At 41.3% G+C, this 21,386-nt stretch overlaps 1 protein-coding gene across 2 annotated transcripts in view; it reads left to right on the top strand.

Moving 5' to 3' along the window:
* The window catches only part of AHCTF1 (AT-hook containing transcription factor 1), an 85,392-nt gene that overhangs the window by 37,122 nt on the left and 26,884 nt on the right, over nucleotides 1–21,386 (top strand). For both annotated transcript variants that reach the window (XM_084623276.1, XM_084623275.1), the window contains exons 12-25: nucleotides 1,111–1,239; nucleotides 2,869–2,959; nucleotides 3,055–3,144; nucleotides 3,333–3,473; nucleotides 5,011–5,115; nucleotides 5,935–6,028; nucleotides 15,654–15,777; nucleotides 15,856–15,912; nucleotides 17,574–17,720; nucleotides 18,729–18,916; nucleotides 19,127–19,271; nucleotides 19,352–19,483; nucleotides 20,523–20,670; nucleotides 20,765–20,915. In XM_084623276.1, the coding sequence (XP_084479402.1) occupies nucleotides 1,111–1,239; nucleotides 2,869–2,959; nucleotides 3,055–3,144; nucleotides 3,333–3,473; nucleotides 5,011–5,115; nucleotides 5,935–6,028; nucleotides 15,654–15,777; nucleotides 15,856–15,912; nucleotides 17,574–17,720; nucleotides 18,729–18,916; nucleotides 19,127–19,271; nucleotides 19,352–19,483; nucleotides 20,523–20,670; nucleotides 20,765–20,915 (1,742 nt within the window). The remainder of the gene's footprint in view (nucleotides 1–1,110; nucleotides 1,240–2,868; nucleotides 2,960–3,054; nucleotides 3,145–3,332; nucleotides 3,474–5,010; nucleotides 5,116–5,934; nucleotides 6,029–15,653; nucleotides 15,778–15,855; nucleotides 15,913–17,573; nucleotides 17,721–18,728; nucleotides 18,917–19,126; nucleotides 19,272–19,351; nucleotides 19,484–20,522; nucleotides 20,671–20,764; nucleotides 20,916–21,386) is intronic.

Raw genomic sequence — 21,386 nt, 5'->3', positions numbered from 1 at the left:
TAAGGTAGAGAAGCATGGGGGCGGCAGGAGCGGGGGGAAGAGGGCACCCTGACATTAGCATCCCTCTTCCCCCCCCCACCTCTGCATAGCTAGCAGGAGGCTCCCAGGAGCAGCTCCAGGGCAGGAGCAGCACATGGCTCTGTGTGTGTGTGTCGTGGGGGGTGGGAGAGAGACAGCTGAACTGCCCGGCAATTGATAGCCTGCTGGGCGGCTGCTGTACAGGGAACTTAGGGGAGCGGGGAGCTTATGGGGGGCTGCTGGTCCACCCTGGTTTCAAGCCCCCACCAGCTAGTTCCAATGGGCTGCTCTTTCTGTAAGCAGTGGACAAAGCAGGTGGCTGCCAAACAACTTTAAGTGCAGAGTTACTGTAAACTCTGGGGTGCTGGTTCAGCCACTCAGGCAAAGAGCTATGGCTGATGCACTTCCGACTTTGTTGCTGTCCCTGTGTGAGAAGCGCCTGTAGGTGGTAAAAAAAATAAAAAAAAAGCTACAAGAGTGTGCATTCTTGGCCCTTGTGGGCATTCCTTTACACTTCTCCAAAGTTGTTCTTGTGATTTAAGACAAATCTGGTAAATTACAACCATGCAGCTCAACTAAGGAGACCAAAAAATTGCACATCTTTTGGCTGTTTTTTCAAATCTCTTTCTCCCACAGATCAAAACTGAGAGAATCTCACTAAGTTTTTGGTTTGTGTGTGTATAATTTTAGCTTTCATTTCTGCTGGGATGCTAGAGGCAGCATTTAAGAAGCAGCATGGTGTGTATATTAATAGAGAAGCTAGACAGATATTTAGACAAGATAGTCTAATGGCTGATGTCTTATTTGAGTAATCTGAGACTTATTTTGTGAATTGTCATTGTTCAAGTATGTACTTTGTTGCTTTAGTATGCCATCTTAAAGATATACAGTTGTTAAATTTACATGCCAACTTGGTAAAGTATACTTGCAATGTAAGATTTCTTTGCTGCTTCTATTTTGAGAAGGAAAGCATTTTAAGGGTGTTTATAACATTTCTGTTGTAAATAACTACTCATATTTGTCAGTCAAATAAACATCAGAGTTGAATAATTATAGCTGTCTTAATTTGAAATTTTGTCATTAATGTTTCAGACCTTACATTTTTTAAAGAAATCTGGTTCTTCTTTAAATGAAGCCATTCCTGATAACTTCAATAGATGTCTTATTGCTGGCTTGCTCTCTCCGAGACTTATTGATGTACAGCCTTCTAGTTTAAGTCAGGTGAGTATATACTGGCATTTTGTTTAAATGAAATTATTGTAAAACTACAAGAAAATGTAATAAATATCTTCATACGATTTGCCTGTGGGATAAAAAACACACATATATACTATAGTTGGCTGAAATAATAGATTTTCTAAATGAATGCAAATTAATTTTATTAAACTGTGTAAGTAAGTCCTATAGATCAACTTGAGCTGGAGAATGACTGACTTAATTTGGTGTCAAAAATTTTTGTATCCATTGCTGAACTATGAATTTATTGACGTGGACTTACTCTTGACCTTCTACTCTAGTAATAAACTTGTGCACTGTGGTGATGTGGAACTTGCTTAGGATTTTCCTTTGATATAGAGTTCTTTTTACGTATAGAAAGAGCTATAGCAAAGCTTTTGAAAGAGAAAGTTGAAATAGCATTTTAAATTCTAGAAATCTGAGCGTCATAACTTCTGGGTAAATTATTATGAATAAATTATTTTTGCTGGAAAGGAATGAATGTTTTACAGTGTTCAAGATCAGAACGTCAAGTAGTCCTAAGGGTGAACCACAGCATAATGATCAGAAGTATTGGTTTACCTAAAATAACAGTAAAAATACACTTGCCTAAAATCAACTGTTCATTTTAACATTGCATGACAATGCTTAGCTGTTGCCTACATTTTGTGACAGGAAAAACATCATGCTGTCTGTTGAACTTGCTAGTGTTGAAATTTGCATAGTGGGGTTGAGATAGAGGGGAAACTACTAAAAATGAGCTTAAGCTGAAAAACCCAAACATCTTATTGTAAAGTGTATCGACTTTGAAAACTGTTTCCCACCACCAGAGCTAGGATCATTGGGAATTCCGATGATGGCAATAAAGAGGGAACTGTGAAACAAAACAAAATTGGTTTTACCTTCTTCTGCTCTTTAAAGTTGTATTAAAAATTACTTGATGCACTTCCAGCAGAAAGAAGCCACCTTCTTCTTGTTCTCATGAGAAATACCTGATTTTTCACTTGCCTTCCTTGTTAACAGACTTTCCCAAGATTATTGGAAAGATGTGATTTTTAGCTGTACTTCTTACTTCTCCAGCCAAAATATGTATTTTGAAGGCAGGAATAGTGAAGTCTTTATATTGTAATAAAACAGTAAAGTGCAAGAAACCCTTACCAAAGAACTGTTTTCATTGTGTTGCTCCTTTTTCATAAAACTGTTGCTAGTTTTCAAATCTCTGGACAGTAAGGTCAACAAACAGCAAGCACACAGATGCCTTTCCCCCAGCGCACTTATAGCATATAGGTATTTCTTCCTATTCTTTGGTGTGTCCTACCCCTAATTACAGAGTAAATAACTTTTTAGAATTCAGTATTTGAAGGGATGAAAAGGATAAGAGGAAAACTCTGTTAAACACTTTTTGAAACTCTGCTTTTGGAACGTTTTATCTACAGCTAAGATGGTCTGGAAAGAATCATCTGGGGGTAAAAAATTTTACTAATTTTGTGCTGATTTTGTTCAAACGTAATAATTGATTTGTTTTTGGCATCCAGATATATTGCATACAATTAGAAATAAATCTTATTTACTATTGTTGGCTTGAAAGCATTTGAATCTTTTTTACTATCTATTTTATCTCTGTTACATTTTTAGGAGGAGCAGTTAGAAGCTATATTATCTGCTGCTGTCCAAACAAGTTCTTTAGGACTTCTTACTGGCTGCATCAAACAGTGGACAGCTGAAGGTAATGTTCTGCTTTTTATTAATTTTATTCTTTGTCCTAGACAAGAATTTGTTCTCATGTTTTTTTTTTTTTGTTTGTTTTGTTTTTTTAAATAGAACAACCAAATTCAGCTGCTAACCTGCGCTTTGTTCTCGAGTGGACATGGAATAAAGTGATTTACACAAAAGATGAGTTTGACCGAATGTGTAAGTACTATAGTATAGTACTATAGTAATTTTCCAGGAATTAAGTGTTATATTTCCTAATTTGAATACATGCAGTAATGCGGGTGTATTAGTACTTGACATGATAGTTTGTATGTACGCAGAAATGCTTTTAACTCTTCTCCTGAAGTTGTGTACAGACTAACCATATAATGTTTGTCCTTTATAAGGTGTCCCACTGTTTGATGGCTCATGTAACTTCATTGATCCACAGACTATACAGTCTCTTCAGCACTGCCAATTGCTTCTTAGCAACCTTAGCACAGTCTTGAACTGCTTTCTGACAGAAGCACAAGAGCTCACTGAGAGAGGTTTGTAACAGTATTATCAACTTGAGTATGTTTTATTATGAAATGTGTTTTCTAAGGTAGAGGAATAGGCCTGAAAGCGTGAGCTTTCCCTATTTTCCCTTTTTCAGTTTTACTTTTTTTTTAATTTTCTCCAGCTTGCAAAGGAGGATCAAGCTGCTTGTTTGGAATTGGCAGTCAGGTTCAGCAGCTGGGAGAAGGATCGAGTCTGTGGGTGGGGAACATTGCAGTTGTCAGTTAACCCCCAGGGAGGAGGCTATGGGAGGTTGCTTACTGAGTGTGCATGTGGGTGGAATAGGGTAGTCAGCACAAGAAGTTGTGTAAGAGGCCACTGGCTGGAACAGGGGTGGAGAATCTTTTTTTCTATCGGGGCTACTGACCAACAGAAAAGATCAGTCATGGGCAACACGCAGCCCCGTGGGGGGGCTCAGAGGCTCAGGGCTTCCCCTAGATCCTGGGGTGGGGCCAAAAATGAGGGGTTCAGGGTGCGGGAGGGGGCTCTGGGCTGGGGCAAGAGGTTGCGGTGCAGGAGGGAATGAAGGCTCCGGCTGGAGGTATGGGCTCTGGGGTGGGGCTGGGGATGAGGGGTTTGGGGTGCAGGAGGGGCTTCGGGCTGGGGCAAAGGGGTTTGGAGTGCAGGAGTGGGCTCAGGGCTGGGGATGAGGGTTGGGATGTGGGTGAGGGCACGGGGCCTGGGAGGGAGTCAGGGTGTGGGAGGGGGTTCCAACCTGGGGCAGGAGGTTTGGGGTGCGGGCTCCGGCCAGGCAGTGCTTACCTCAGGGTGCTCCCGGTCGGCAGCGCAGCAGGGCTAAGGCAGGCTCCCTGCCTGCCGGGGCTCCACGCTGCTCCCAGAAGCACCCACCATGTCTGGCCCCTAGGTGGAGGGGTCAGGGGGCTTTGTGCGGTGCACGCTGTCCCCCGCAGCTCCTCTTGGCTGTGGTTCCCAGTCAATGGGAGCTGCGTAGCCAGCACTGGGGGAGGGGGCAGCATGCGGAGCTTACCTGATCGCCCTGGCTCCTAGGACATGCCAGCCATTTCTGGGAGCTGCACAGAGTCAACCGGACTTTTAAGAGCCTGGGAACCCTTGCTTCTCCCCACAGCTTCTCTGCTGCGGGCCAGAAATAATGAAGCAGCAAGCTGGATCTGGCCCGCAGGCCGTAGGTTCCCCATCTCTGGGTTAGAAGCTGCAGCCTCTAGGGTGAGGTATATCTTAGTAATACCCAAGAATTTTCTTGCCACTTCATGAAGCCTGAAGTCTTGAACAGGGTGATAGCTGTCTCTCAAAAATAAAGGGGGTGGAGGGGAATCCAGGGCTTAAGGAGCTCTAAAATAGCAAATCCAGGTGTCTCCATAAGAAATGCAGAGGAAAAACTGTAAAGGAACAGTTGTTTCCAAGGGTTGATTAGAAATAAGAAATGGAAAAATTTCTTGAATGCTTTCAATACAATAAAAAAGAACCAGTTTATCAATGTCATCATAGTTAATATTTTTGGTAACTGAAGGAGTTGAATGGCAACATAATTTTATAAACTCTTTCCAGGTTTTACAGATTTGACAAATAAGCAGGTTGTAACCAGCCTCATTTCTCAATATTCCCATGTGGTCATTTGGTTCTGCCGATCCAGTCTCCTTCCAGAGGGTTTAGGTAAGTTTTGAACAAATACATACTTCAGATGTGACAGGCACTTACCACTTTGTGCAATATTTGCTTCCTACAGAAAAATTCTTAAAACCATATTTGGTAAATTACTTTTATCAACAAATCGTGTTGGTACAGCTGTAATGTATACTTAAGTTTAGTCAACATAGACTAACCTTTTATGTAATTGTGTTAATCCAGTTCCAACGCTGGCTTTACTTTTAAGTATTCCACACATTTTGGTAAATATTTACTTGTGGTGGTAAACTCCTCCTTCCCTAAGAAGTCTCTTACTAGGTTTAGAACTTGGTGTATTCAGTTTCCTAGGTAAATGTCCTTATATAGCCAGTATTTTTATAGCGTTTTTTTATGCCGTAAAAACGCATGTATCGGCTTACATAGATTTAGAAAACAATCTGCCTATAAATGCTCCCTTTACAAAATTTAGAAAAGCAGTCCCCATCTGAGATCACCTAAAGATATATTTTATTCTGCTGGGGAGAGATAACACAGAAACTCTTTTACTTCATATGGTCTGAATTACCCAGTAATCTTTATTTACGGGATAATTTTCAAATATGGGTCACTTACTAAATTGAGGAATGAAGTGAACCTTGTGGCTTACTGCTGTCTTACTAAAAAAAAAAAAAAAAAAAAAAATGTAAAAGAGCAGAATTAGAATCACTTTCTTCCAAAGTTGTCAAATTGCTTGTTCTTAATATTAAAAATGAAACTCAGCAATTTTGTCTGTTTCAGTTCTTTTAAAATTACTTCAGATTTTATTAGGCTTCTTGAACTACGTACTTTTTTTTCTGTTGCATGTAGATGACGATATGCAGTTGTCTAGGCCTTTCTACAATTACCCACTGATACAAAGCTACTGTACTGGTCATAGACAGAAACTAGAGCGCTTGTCAAGGTAAGGTTCGTTCATAAACACACCCACCACTGAATTCAGAGGGACTGCTTTCATATGTAAAGGTGGGGGAGGGGTGTTCTTGGGCCCAGGACCACTGTTTCACTGTTTGAAGTAAAGTGAAACAATCCTTGACCTGATTTTAGAAATATATTGGGTAATAGTGTAAATAATTTAATCCAAAGGCTAAACTGTGTGACTTCTGCAGTTCAAAAAGGTGGTTTATTTGGTAACGTGGCATTTAATGGTCTCTGATTCAAAACAGATAGGCAGCACCAAGTTTCCAAAATTTTTGTTTAGGCATGCAAAGATGAACTATTCAAAAAGGGTTAGCTCTTTAAATGACTATTTGATAAGACATAATGTCTGTTTTAGGACTAAATCCTTTTTTTGGAGTTCACTTGTGTACATTTTTATACTGCAAGAAGGTGGCCCTCACCGTTGTGTTCAGTTGGAACATTTAAAGAATTAGCCCTCTTCTAACTTGGTACCCAGTTAGAAATTACATCTTTATCTGAACTTTTTACAGACTTGTTTATTTTTCATGTGAAATGTCTTGACTAGGATTAATACAGATTTTAAATCTAAAATCACACTGATACAAACCAAATAGAAATAATTATAAAATTTTTCCAGTAGGATTGGAGCTAAGAAAGATAGTAGAGAGAAGGTGGAAAAATACAGCAGGCACTCAGGCCTTGTCTACACTACAAAATTAGGTCAACCGAAGTTGAGGTACAGCCACCGCAGTAATTAAAGTGGTGGTTCACATGCACACTATGCTCCTTCTGTTGATCGTGTGTGTCCTCACCAGAAGCACTTCACCAACTGAAGTGGGGCATTGTGGGGTACTGGCAGTTCCTGGAGCTCTGTTGTCCTGGGGTTCACAGCCAAGAGACGATGTAAGTAACGCAGTGTCTACACAGACATTGCCTTGCTCTAACTACATCAATTTAAGTGCTACACCTCTTGTAGAGGTGGAGTTAAGTCGATGTAATGGGTGACTTACATTAGCGGGAGCAACGTTATAGTGTAGACACTTTAGAGTAAGGTCGATGTAAGCTGCCTTATGTTGACCTAATTGCAGTGTAGACCAGGCCTTATCCTACTAACTCTGTTTAACATAATTTATCAGAGAGGTAGCCATGTTTAGTCTGTATCCACAAAAACAAGGAGTCCCGTGACACCTTAAAGACTACCATTTTGATGCCCAAATCAGTCTTAGTCTTTAAGGTGCTACTGGACTCCTCGTTGTTTTTAACATCATTGGGAATTTGCAGGTGGTACTTTTGCCACCAGGAGTCTCCAATGGTGTTTGATGAATGGAATTAAAATTACTATTAAAGGTTGGGGTGGGTGGGTGGGTGTGTGTGTGTGACTAGACTTCAAACCAGTGTGTTTCCCTTGTTCATATCAACATCTATGTACAGCACAGCTGCATGAAATTGGAATTTTTTCAATGGCAAAAATGAGATTAGAAAGCAAAACATGAATTTTCCTTAATTTTGGCTGAGTATTTCTGTGTTGGCACACTTAGAAAATACTTTGTGGTGATCGATCTATACAAAAAGAATAGTTGTTCTTCCAGTAGTGTCCCTATGGGTGCTCCACCATAGGTATGTCTGCGTCCCCGCACTGCTGATTGAAGAACTTCGGTAGCAGTATCCATTGGGCCTGCACATGCGCTGTCTCTCCTTTTGCTGCGCCATGAGGCTAGCCAGTGTGCACGGGCTAACTGTCCTCAATTCCTTCTCATCTGCCCCTGGTGAGAGAGAGAGAGCCATTAGCAGTCTGTTTAAGGCTATTGTTCTTCTGTTCGCAGTTAGTTTTCCCCAGTTCTGGTTGTAGTTCTGTTTGTTTTTCCTACTCTTCGAAAAAAAAAAAAATCAACCCCTCTTTCTTTTCTTCCCACCTTTTTCTGCTGGGGAGACCCTTCCCCTTAGTGAGGTATGCCAGGCTTCAAGAAGTGCCACACTTGTAATGAGGTGATCCCGATTGTGGATAAGCACTTTGTCAAGGTTCCTTCCCCACTCTGATCTCTAGGGTACAGGTGTGGGGACCTGCATGAAAAACCCCCTAAGCTTATTTTTACCAGCTTAGGTTAAAACTTCCCCAAGGTACAAACTATTTTACCTTTTGTCCCTGGACTTTATTGCTGCCACCACCAAGTGCCTAACAAATATAACAGGGAAAGAGGCCACTTGGAAATGTCTTTCCCCCAGAAAATCCCCCCAAGCCCTACACCCCCCATTCCTGGGAAAGGCTTGATAAAAATCCTCACCAATTTGCATAGGTGAATACAGACCCAAACCCTTGGATCTTAAGAACAATGAAAAAGCAATCAGGTTCTTAGAAGAAGAATTTTAATTAAAGAAAAAGTAAAAGAATCACTTCTGTAAAATCAGGATGGTAAATACCTTACAGGGTAATCCGATTCAAAACATAGAGAATCCCTCTAGGCTAAACCTTAAGTTACAAAAAAAAACACACAAACAGGAATATACATTCCATTTAGCACAACTTATTTTATCAGCCATTTAAAACCGAATCTAACGCATATCTAACTAGATTACTTACTGACTTTTTACAGGAGTTCTGACCTGCATTCCTGCTCTGGTCCCGGCAAAAACAACACACAGACAGAGAGATATATCGTCCCTTTTGTCGTCCCCCGCCGCGCCCCCCACCCCCTTCCAGCTTTGAAAGTATCTTGTCTCCTCATTGGTCATTTTGGTCAGGTGCCAGAGAGGTTGTCTTAGCTTCTTAACCCTTTACAGGTGAAAGGGTTTTTCCTCTGGCCAGGAGGGATTTAAAAGGGTTTACCCTTCCCTTTATATTTATGACACGCCACCCAAATCACAGATAGGGTGAAATGCTGGCTGTGGTTTCTTCCTGGAGCTCTAGGAGAAAACAGAGTTAATAAGACACGTGCATCTGTAAATATACTACCGAGTATATAAAGACTAACAATATTTTCCACATCTCAAGGACGATTTTAACCAGTTGATTCTGGGAAACTTTCACGGGAGAGTGCATCAGCCACTTTGTTAGAAGCTCCTGAGATGTGTTGTTTGTTGAAATCAAAATCTTGGAGAGCTAAACTCCACTGAATAAGTTTTTTGTTATTTCCTGTGGCGGTATGAAGCCACTGTAGCGCAGCCTGGTCGGTTTGCAGGTGGAAACACCGTCCCCAAACATATGGGCGTAGCTTTTGCAGAGCGTAGACAATGGCGTAACATTCTTTTTCACTGACTGACCAGTTGCTTTCCCTCTCAGACAGCTTCTTGCTGAGAAACACTACAAGGTGGAATTCTTGATCTGGTCCTTCCTGCATTAAAACTGCTCCCACACCACGCTCGGACGCATCTGTGGTTACTAGGAACGGTTTGTCAAAGTCTGGGGCCCTTAGCACAGGGTCAGACATGAGTGTCGCTTTAAGGTGCTTAAAGGCCTTCTGACACTCTTCGGTCCACTGAACGGCATTTGGCTGTTTCTTTTTGGTTAGGTCTGTCAGTGTGGCGGCGATTTGGCTGTATTGCGGTACAAATCACCTGTAATATCCAGCCAAGCCTAAGAAGGATTGGAGCTGTTTCTTTGACTTTGGGACAGGCCACTTTTGGATAGCATCCACTTTGGCCTGTAGGGGGTTGATAGTTCCTTGACCCACCTGGTGTCCAAGGTAAGTCACTGTGTTTAAGCCTATTTGACACTTCTTAGCCTTAACAGTTAGTCCTGCCTCCCTTATGCACTCGAAGACTTATTGTAGATGTTTTAGGTGTTCTGCCCAGGAATCTGAAAATATGGCCACATCATCAAGGTAGGCGACTGCATATTCTCCCAATCCCGCTAGGAGACCATCTACAAGTCTTTGGAAGGTGGCGGGTGCATTCTGCAGCCCGAAAGGGAGTACATTAAATTCATACAGCCCGACATGTGAGGTGAAGGCTGACCTTTCCTTGGCGGATTCATCTAGCGGTACCTGCCAGTACCCCTTGGTTAAGTCCAAGGTAGAGATGAACTGGGCCCGTCCCAGTTTCTCTAATAGTTCATCTGTGCGTGGCATTGGATAGTTGTCTGGGCAAGTTACAACGTTTAGCTTACGGTAGTACGCGCAGAAACGTATCTCCCCATCTGGTTTGGGAACTAGAACCACTGGAGATGCCCATGCACTGCCAGAGGGGCGGATTACACCCATCTGTAACATATCCTGGATCTCCCGTTCTATAGCAGTTTTAGCTTGAGGAGACACCCGGTAAGGTTGGACTTTAATTGGGTGAGCATTACCTGTGTCAATGGAGTGGTATGCCCGTTCAGTCAGTCCTGGGGTGACTGAGAACGTCGGCGCGTACCTAGTCCACAGCTCCTTGATCTGCTGTCGCTGCATACACCCAAGGGTCATGGAGAGGTTCACCTCTTCTATGCCACCAGCACATTTCCCTTCGTAGTAGACACATTCAGGCCACTCAGTGTCATCTCCTCCCTGGGCTGTAAACTGACAAACCTTTAATTCTCTGGAATAAAAGGGCTTAAGAGAATTAATATGGTACACCTTAGGCTTTCAATTGGAGGTGGGGAATGCTATGAGATAATTAACAGCTCCCAGGCGCTCCTGGACCGTGAAAGGCCCTTCCCACGACGCTTCCATTTTATGGGCCTGGAGCACCTTTAAGACCATGACCTGGTCCCCTACTTTGAAGGAACGCTCTCTGGCATGTTTATCATACCAGGCTTTTTGCTCTTTTTGAGCATCCTGTAGGTTTTCTTTAGCAAGGGCTAAAGAGGTTCGGAGGGTTTTGTAGGTTGGTTACAAAGTCCAGAATGTTAGTTCCTGGAGAAGGTGTAAACCCCTCCCATTGCTGCTTCACCAACTGTAAATGGCCCCTTAACCTCGTGGCCATATACAAGTTCAAATGAGGTGATCCCAGTTGTGGATAAGCACTCTCAGCGCAAACTGTTGCCTCAGTGAAGTCCAAGTGCACCCTCTGCCAGCAGCTCCGACTAAGATCCCGCAAGGACAGAGAGCTCCACCAGAAGATTATCTTTGTGGAGGCAGCTCTCTAACCTCAATTTCCTGGCAGATGTGAGTTGTCCCCACAACCTTCAACTTCTAAGCGAAGTGGGTCGAAGAAACAGGCTGGGGACTCCTCTTGTAAGTCCTCCAAGAAGAGGACAGGAAGTCCCCTAAGTGAGCCTGAGGATAGCTGCAAGTGATCTCCATCTCACTTGGTATCCTCAGCACCGCTGGCACCGAGATCACAGTCCGGCACCAAAGCACAGCGACGGTCAGCTACTGGTACCATTGACAGGCCCATGGACCCTATGGGCACCGACTCTTTGGTACCGAGAGTCAAGAAGGCACTCCTGGTACCAAGTCTACCTCGGTATCACCAGCGGTGGCTCGCCCAGTACCTGAGAGACTGGTACACACCAGGTTGACGTCTCCCCCGCCATTGGGACATTTGGTACCAGTGGAATTCCATCACACCAAAGACCTCAGCGTGCGGGATGCACCTCAGTCCCCGCCTTGATACCGATATCGTGGCAGCAAGCCTTTACCAGGCACGGGGATTATGCCCTCAATCATGCCATGCCCTTCCACTATCTAGTGAGGGTTCAGACTGTGCCAAAGGAGGTGGTCTCACAGTATTCCCAGAGTTCTCAACAAGTTTGTCAGAGCTCAGCGGTTCAAGATGGTCACCTTATCAATGATCATTCCAACACTGGAATAGGGAGATTGGTTTTCGGCCCTCGACATCCAGGATGCCTACTTTCACAATTAGATGCTACTGGCTCACAGAGAATTTCTCAGGTTCATTCTGGGACAGGATCATTATCAATGCAGTGTCCTTCCCTTTGGGCTGTCATCGGCCCCGAGACTATTTACCAAAGTTCTCTGTGTGGTAGCCACTCACTTATGCTCAGAAGAAAGAATGATTTACCCATACCTGGATGAGTGTCCTCAGAGCCCGATCTCTCCAGGAGGCCCACAAAGCTGTCAACACTACAATACACTTGTTTACAGAACTGGGTTTACAGCTCAACACGCAGAAGTCAACTCTCACCCCCAGTGCAATGCCTGGAATTCATAGGAGCTGACCTACATGCCATACAGGGCAACACCCTCCTACCTCAACACAGGTTCCTATCCCTGGTTTCACTCACAGGCAGTGTTCAATACAGTCCACAGATGCCAGCCAGAGTCTGTCTCCAACTCTTGGGACACATGGCAGCAGGCACAGCAGTGATACCACACACCAGACTCCACATGCAGTCCCTCCAACTATGGGTCAGTTCAGCTTACAGACCAAAGAGGGACCGATGGGACAAACCCCTGTAACTACCCACCAGCTTCGAAAATTCCTTAAACTGTTGGAAAGACCCAACCAATGTGTGAAAGGGATCTCCTTCTCGTACACGTCACTGTCGTTGCTCCTTACCACCATCACTCATAGGGTAGGGCGCACATTTAAACTGCCTCACAACGCAAGGCTAATAGTCACCTACAGAGATGTCTCTACACATCAGTCTCCTCAAATTGAGAGTGGTCAGGAATGCCTTTGCACGTTTGCTCCCATTGATCACATACAAAGATCCTAACGCAACAGAGCCTGCATGTACTACATCAACCATTGTGGGGGCCAGGTCGCCCTCCCTATGCACAGAGGCAATGAGACTATGTAACTGGTGCATCTCTCACAACATCACTTTATCTGTGGCTTACCTGTAGAACTCTATAGCGGACAACCTCAGTCACAGATTCCCACAAAATCATGAGTGGGAGATGCACCTGTCAGTACTCCACAACCTGTTCACACGATGGGGAAAACTGTACACAGACTTGTATTCATGACTTACCAGAACAAGACATGTCCCTGCTTCTGCTCCAGGGCAGGGATGGGACAGCTGTCTATGGATGATGCTCTTCTTCTGTCCTTGGACACTTAACTCACAATGGAAGACTCCTGTCTACTCTTAATGGAATTTCCTGCCACGACTAAGCAAAGTCATGCATGGACATGTGACTTGCTCATGTGACTCCAAACTCCATCTTTTACCTGTAATTTTCCACTAGTTGTGCTGAGGGCTTTGTTTGAAACAATGGATTTCCCGCCACATGGCAGAAGCTATAAAAAGCCTTGGATTGGAAACATCTCCATTTTTCATTTTTCCTGCTCAAGCCTCTGGACTTATACTTACAGGAGTATTCTAACCAAGGGACTGAGGGCCTTCCAATGATTTGGAAGCAACCAGAGACTTGACTTAAGCCAGCAGTTTATTCCATCACTGCTACAAGCCTGAACCAAGAACTTTGCGATTATTGTATGTATTTGATTCCTTTAACCAATTTTAACTTTCAACTTTTTTCTTTTTATAAATAAACCTTTAGATTTTAGATACTAAAGCAGGGGTGGCCAATCTGAGCCTGAGAAGGAGTCAGAATTTACCAATGAACATTGCCAAAGAGCCACAGTGATACATCAGCAGCCCCCCATCAGCTCCCGCCCCGACTCCCAGCGCCTCCCACCCACTGACAGCCCCACCAATCAGTGCCTCCCCTTCCCTCCTGATCAGCTGTTTTGTGGTGTGCAGGAGGCTCTGGGGGGGAGGGGAGGAGCAAGGGCATGGCAGGCTCTGGGAAGGGGTGGAGTGGGGGCAGGGTTTGTGGTAGAGCCAGGGGTTGAGCAGTGAGCACCTCCGGCACATTGGAAAGTTGACGCCTGTAGCTCCAGCCCCGGAGTCGGTGCCTATACAAGGAGCCACATATTAACTTCTGAAGAGCCACATGTGGCTCTGGAGCCACAGGTTGGCCACCCTTGTACTAAAGGATTGGCAACAATGTGATTATTGGTTAAGATCTGAGTTATATATTGATCTGGGTGTGCGGCTGATCCTTTGGGATCAGAAGAACCTTTCATGTAATGATATTGGTTGTAAAGAACCACTCATCTTAAAGTCTGTAGTGTTTTTGGTGGTGATAAAAGGACTGGAATGCCTAAGGAAACTGCTGTTCTGACGACTTGTTAGCCAGTGTCGTAAAACACAAGTTTACTTTTGTTGCTAGTTTGGTATATCTTAAGGGAGAATAACCACCACTTTTGGAGTGTATCTGCCCTATTTCTTAGCAGTTTGTCCTGAATTTGGTATTCTCAGTTTTGACCCATGGAGGCATGGTGATGGCCACCTGTTCATTAACGTACCTATCAATGAAAATGGCCTTCTTGATAGCGATTAACTTGGCCAGAAGGACAGGAGAGAGAGCAGCTCTGATATCACATCCCCCTCACAATATTCTTTTCAGACAAGGTCTTTTCAGACAGGGCCACATCCATAATTCATCCCTAAGGTAACCTCTCTGTTTCACATGAATCAATGGATTCCTCTTTCAATCTTCTACCCCAAGCCTCACCAAGACAATAGGGAGGCTCTGCTACATACCTTAGATGTTAGAAGAGCACTGGTCTTCTATCTTGATAGGACAAAGGCCTTCAGGAAGTCCCCTAAACTTTTCCTCTCTATGGTGGAAAGATCCAAGAGCTGAGCAATATCAGCCCACAGACTCCTTAAGTGGGTCTCGAATTGCATCAGACAGTGCTACCAAATTCATAACTTGATCCCATCAGACTCTAACAGTCCACAGTCCACAAAGTCGATCTCATCCGTTGCCTCCTTCAAGGATGTCCCTTTCTCAGAGATCTGCAGAGCAGCGACATGGGTATCAGTTCACACTTTCGCAGAACACTCTACGATCATTGGCACTGGGATTCCACCTCCAGTGCCAACGTGACACCAAAGTCCCAGCCCTCCAAGAGAGGTATTGCTTGGACGTCGCGTACCGTGGAGCACCCATATGGCCACTACTGGAAGAAGTCACTCACCCTGTACAGTAACGAAGGTTCTTCGAGATATGTGTTCCTATGGGTGCTCCACAACCTGCCTTCCTCCTCCTCCACTTCAGAGTTCCCACTTATGACTCTAGGGTAGAGGAGGAATTGAGGACGGTTAGCCCGTGTGCACTGGTTAGCCTTGTGCTGTCACACCTTGTGCTGCGCCACATGTGCGGGCCCAATAAACGCAGCTACCGAAGTTGTACTATCAGCAGCACAGGGATGCATCTACAGTGGAGCACCCATAGGGACACACATCACTAAAAACCATCGTTACTGTACAAGGTGAATAATTTCTTCCAGTGATTGTATTGCCAAACTCTCTTACAGATAGTAGACTACAGCAACTAACTTAATTTGATGCTTCAATTTACAGGAACGTTCCAACTTTACATTTCCTGATGTATGAAATCACCATTAGCCCTTCTATAGCAAAAATATCTGAAAACCAGGTCATCCTTAATCTTGCCTTAATAAATTGTGAATTTAGAATATCTATTAAAATATAACTTTCTGGATTATTTTTAAACATGACCAACTGAGGTGCTATGTTCCCTTTTTAGTTCACTTGTGTAAACGTTCTAAATTCAGTTTTCATATTTTTTGTTGTATAGTGGTTTTTCCTGCATCTTACCAAACAAAATTTGGTTGGATTTTCCTTAATTGGTAAATGGATTTTCATGTCAGGTTGGAATTATCGCACTCTTTTTATGCTATCAAATCCATGTTCTCTTCGATTGCAGAGGGAAATGGAATGCCGATTGCTTGATGATTGATGGACTGCTTTCCCAGTTAGGAGATCAAGTTGAGAAATTGTGGCGAAGAGATGAAGGAGGAACTGGGAAATATCCCCCTGCTAGCTTGCATGTAAGTAGGACTTCTTAAAAAGGCAAAAAAATAATGATTTTACAAAATATTTGGTTAATTTTTCTTTTTTCATCACAGGCGCTGCTTGATCTCTATTTGTTACAAAATATTGAAGAAACTTACAAACATGCAATTGTATCCTTTTGACAGTGTTGAGAGAGATTGAAGATATAGCCACGCAATATATTTGCATTTGAAAGAATGTTTCTTGAATGTGTGTGTGAGACAAAAGTTTAAGAAATTAATGATAAAACACAGTAGCATAAACAGGAAAATTACCGTATTTTGGACAGAATGAGCATAAATTTAGGATTAATGTACTGGAATAATTGTTTTCTTTCATACTTTAGATTTTTCATTTTAATGGCTTCATTAAAATGACATGATTCTGTAGCAAATAAAGGAAGTTATTCTTAGGATGTGATGCCTGTACCAAAATTATGAGACTTCTCTGTTCTCTGAAGCAGCAACAGTTACCCAATACTATTTACGGCAGTACACATTCTTGCTGAAATCAGCAATTCTCCAGCACAGGAAACAATGTTTGCCTCTGTTCTACTGAAAACGCGGGCACATGGACTATTACCCAGAGAAAGGAGAATGTGATGGAGAAAATGCTTAATTTTCAAGCTGCTAAAATGTATAAAACATTTGCCTTTGCCAAACTTTGTGTGTTAACCTAGGTAGGAAGGGACAGTTCGGATTTTAGACACAGCAACTTCACACCACAGTTGTTTTAACCTGTTAACTAAATAATTATGCACTGATCAGAGGGAACAGGTAGAAACTAGGAAAACACAGGATGCACAGGTTCTTTACAAACCCAGTGAAGTTTTTTTTTATTTATGGCATGGTGGGAAGGCTTTCTCATTCATATTTAATTTTTATTCTCTACACAGCTGAATTTACTGTTACAGTGGAGCCTCAGAAATGGAGGTTGTTCGTAACTGTGAACAAAATGTTATGGTTGTTCTTTTAAAAGTTTACAACTGAACAAGGACTTAATATAGCTTTGAAACTTTACAATGCAGAAGAAAAATGCTGTTTTCCCTCTATTTTTTAGTAGTTTACATTTAACACGGTACTGTACTGCATTTGCTTTTTTATTTTTTGATTTTTGCTACTGATTGTGTACTTCCTGTTCCAAATGAGGTGTGTGTGGTTGACTGGTCAGTTTATAACTGTGTTCGTAACTCTGAGGTTCTACTGTATTTTCAAGTCTAAGAACTTGGTCACAGTATGATTAAAACTTGTAACAGTGTCTCTGTTCTAAAGCATTGGAATCTGAGGCATTAGCTCAATCATCGAGATATGGTTAAGTCCTATATACAACATATTTGTGTGACTGGCTCCTTTACCTTGACTATTTTTCAAGTAATGGTGAAGCTATCCAGAATTCCATAGCAGTTTCTCTTAATAGAAGTACGGGATTCTTTCCTTATGTGAAGTTTTATCACAAAACAAAGGAGTCGTACATTTAGTACAACTAGGAGTGCAAATCCCTGCTCCATCACAATAACACTACCATTCCAGACTTGTGCATTAGTGTTCTTTTACTAAAATGGGAAAATATTCCAGCTTCTTTCAACACTTATAAATCAAAAGTAGGTTTTTATGTTAATTCAAAATGCAGCTTTGGGATTAAAACCTGGGTTGGCGGGTTACAGTGGGCTGAAAATTGCAAGACAACTATTTTCTGCTTGTAATACTTATTTTTGTTGTTACCTTCCCTAAATTTATGTAAGAAACTTCCCTTCTTGCAAAGTTATTAGCCTTAATCAAGTACTTACTGTCAGACAATTTATTTGCTGTTAGATATCATGCATTCCTTTCCAAACAAAACAGAGACTTCATTTGACTCCTTCCCAACTGCCTTTGCTATCCCTTGGGGTCTGGTTAGACTTGTTCAAGGTTTTTGGCTTTTGGATCACAATGACTATGAGGTAAATAGTTTACTTTAAGACCTATATAAAGATGCAACGTTATGGTCTCAAGATGAACTTAGGGCATCTAATCACTAGTCAAGGGAGATAAAGGGCTAGAACCTTTACTGTTTAAATATTGTTAATGCATAAACTTAATGGAAACAGAAAGCAACAATAAATTATACTCTGAAGTCTGATTATTTAGTTTTAAATGGAATAGTTGTAGTCAATCTTATTTACACATATTTGAATTTTCCTAGCTACCTGATTCATCAAAGCACTTGAGCAAATTTCCAAAGATGGTTTTATGCAGATTTAAATGTTTAAAATATAGCCGAGGACTCTGCACCAAGAAATGAGGCAAAACTCTGTAAAAGTGACTTTTAAACCCAACGCAGATTTAAATTGTGTATGTTTTTAATACTTTGGTTAATTCCTTACCTGTGATATTATAGCTAATATAGTACACTTTTCAAGTTTGGTAGAATAATTTACATAGCAACTGCTAAGAAGTTAAAAGAGCAAATTTCCAAATCTATCCTCAGTGAGTAGTATTAAAAGGACATTCTCACTGCTGCCTCCAGAGACTGAGAGACCAAATTGTCAAGAATTAAACGAAGTGCAACCCAAGAAACAATCAACTGAAAGCCAAACAGAAGTACTGAAATGACTAGTGAATAAAGTGCTAATTTCATTTGGTTGCAATCATATGTGCATAAAATTGTGGGTGGTGTCACTAGCAGTTTAGATGACATACAGGGTTTTTCTTAACCAGGGAACTTAAGAATTTCTCATTTGAAACTGAAATCATATTATGTGGTTAACTGAATCTGTCTTCTTTCCAATTACTTTATTAAATTAGATTGAAGGGCAAATATATGTTTCAAGTATAAACATACTATTACTTCTAATGTTGTAAATGCACCTGAAAGATGTTTGTTTTTCACTTGGGAAGTTTTAGACTTTTTGTTGTAAGGGTTAAGTGTGTTGATAGTTCTAATAACTTTCATTTTCTAACTTCTGCAGAATTCATTGGCCCTTTTATTTCATCCAGCTACAATCAAAACAATGTCATGGCAACATATGAAAATTATTCAAGCCTTGATGTGCCAAGGAGAGCACAGACAAGCCCTCAGATACATACAGATGATGAAGCCATCAATGTCAAGTAGCAGTGAAGTTGCACTTCACCTCACTGTTTTGTTGTTTAATAGGTAAAGAAATAGAAAATATATCCTGATTAATATGTTAGTCTAAAAACTATACAAAAAAAATAGAGAACAGATTGTGGCTTTCATTGTGTATTTTATTCAATCTTTTAGTCTTTAGTTCTTCTTTTTTAACACAAGTCATGCATCTCTTGCTTCATTAAAATTGTTGATCCAAGTGTTAATCCTCCTCTGCATTTCAAAAATTAATTTCAGGTGTATGGTGGAGGCTTGGAGTCTTCTGCGGCAGCACTCCACCAGGTTAAATGTAGAAGAGTTGTTAAAACACATGTATGAAGTCTGTCAAGAGATGGGACTAATGGAAGATTTGTTGAAACTACCATTCACAGATACTGAACAAGTAAGCATGAGCAAGAATGAAGTCTTAATCAGTTGTTTGGAAGAAGGAAGCAGAACTCTAAACAATTTTGTTTCTCTTAGGAATGTTTAGAGAAGTTTTTGCAAACCAGTGCTGGTATCCAGAATCACGAGTTCCTTTTAGTCCATCATCTACAGCGTGCCAATTACATCCCTGCATTACAGTTGAATCAGTCATTGAAAGTTAATCTCATGGTAAGCTTCAAATTCTGTTAGGGTGGGGTAAATGCATTATGTATCATTTCACTGAATGTTAATTGGTATCATGCTGTAAAAATACTTAGTGCCTACACTTCTAATATATATTGTATGTTTTAAAATGTTTTATGCCGTTCTTTTTAAATATTTAGAATAAATTGCCCAACATGAAATTACAACAAAATTTAACACTTAAAGTACTTTTCAGACACAAACAAATTCAGAAAGTAGTTTTAGATAAAATTAAATGTTACAAAACAATCACATTCTGTATCTGGAGTAATCTGTTAAATTGAATTCTAAGGGATAGCTTCTACTGTTTTTTATATATGCATGCAAATGAAAAATTTCAGTAGATCTCAGTGCTACCAAGGTGTCCAAACTACATAGTTCTGCCATTAGGCTTCTGCACGCTGTATCTTGGAATTTTTGCTGTGCGGAAAGTTATCTGATCCCTGCTTCTGCCAGACTTGTTATATATTTTAACACTTATCTGTACCCAGTACGGGAGGCTTGTTGAGGAGATTGATGGCTAGTGTTCCCTTTTCTGATTGGCCAGTATAGAACAAACGGCCTCCTACGGAAAGCAACATGCACTTGCAATGTAACTCTGATTTATATTCGGTTTAAAAAAATAAAACATGCATTAGCTTAAACTGTAGTCCTCAAACTGCTTAGCCAACATGTATGACTAAGAAATGCCAGTTTTTGTGTGTGTGTATATTAAAATAAACACAAACTTGCAAGGTAACGTGTATGTAATATGCCTTTTGCTTCACTGAAAGTTACACCACTTTCCACATAGTGTGAGTAATTGTCGCAGACTTTGAAGGAAAAAAATATAAAAAAATAAAATGAAACATATAGTCTGGATTGAAGGGTGGAACTTGATCCTCTGTGTCTAATATGTATAAAAACCATACACAAACTTAAACACCCTCAGAATTTCTTAAGATGCTGCAAATATGTCAGTTGTTTGTATTAACAAACATTTGTTCATAATTAGCTGATGTGCTTTTAATTGGTTGTTCATTAGAATGATCATGATCCTCGTTTGAGAGAGAGGTCAGTTGCCAGAAATTCTATATTAGACCAGTATGGAAAGATCCTTCCTAGAGTGCAAAGGAAGCTGGCTGTAGAGAGGGCCAAGCCTTACCACTTATCTTCTTCAATTCTGCGAGAAGGTGAGTTTTTTGCTTAAGAATCCATGAATGATTAATTTCTCTTGGTTAGTGTTCAGAGATTTGATTTTTTTTTTTCCCCCCCTTTCATTTTTAGTTTCAAGACCCAAGCCATTGTCAACTGTGGCAAAACAAACTACTGCAGGGAATGTGCTTACAAGAGCAACTTTCATTAATAATGTGCTGTCTAAAATTGGAGAGGTCTGGGTGGGAAATGAGCAGAAAAGTGATTTCTCACAGTATGATAGGTAAGAACTCCTATGTTACCATATGAAATTGCTGTTCAAACTACTAGGACAAAAAAGAAAAGGGACAATGTAGTGCAAGAAATGACTACTTTGTTACAAGACAGGTTAAAGTTATGGAAATTGATGGTGTCTGAGTTGTCTTCTTAGGAGCTTGTGATACATGCACTGGCAAATTCTTGTATTGATAACTGCTTTGAAGTCCATTAACCCTCACTTCTGATAGACAAAGGTGAAAATGACAGTTTTGGGAGTGTAAGGGTGTGGGAAGTGTAGTCTGTTAATTCTGCATATATGACCTCTGGCTTTCTCTTTCTAAATCCTCATCTGAAAATGTTGTAATTTTTTATTTGTTATGTTAAAAGAAACTTAAGTTTGCAGAGTCAAGCATTCAAAAGTTAGGAAATGCCAGTTTTAAGGTTCCCTGTGAACCTTAATTCATCTCCCTTGTGCATCTGCATTGTTGTTCTTTAA

Source organism: Lepidochelys olivacea (genome assembly GCF_965140295.1).
Source record: "Lepidochelys olivacea isolate rLepOli2 genome assembly, chromosome: 3".
NCBI lineage: Eukaryota > Metazoa > Chordata > Testudines > Cheloniidae > Lepidochelys > Lepidochelys olivacea.
Note: the sequence above shows the minus strand (reverse complement) of the source record. Positions and strands in the feature narration are given on the sequence as shown.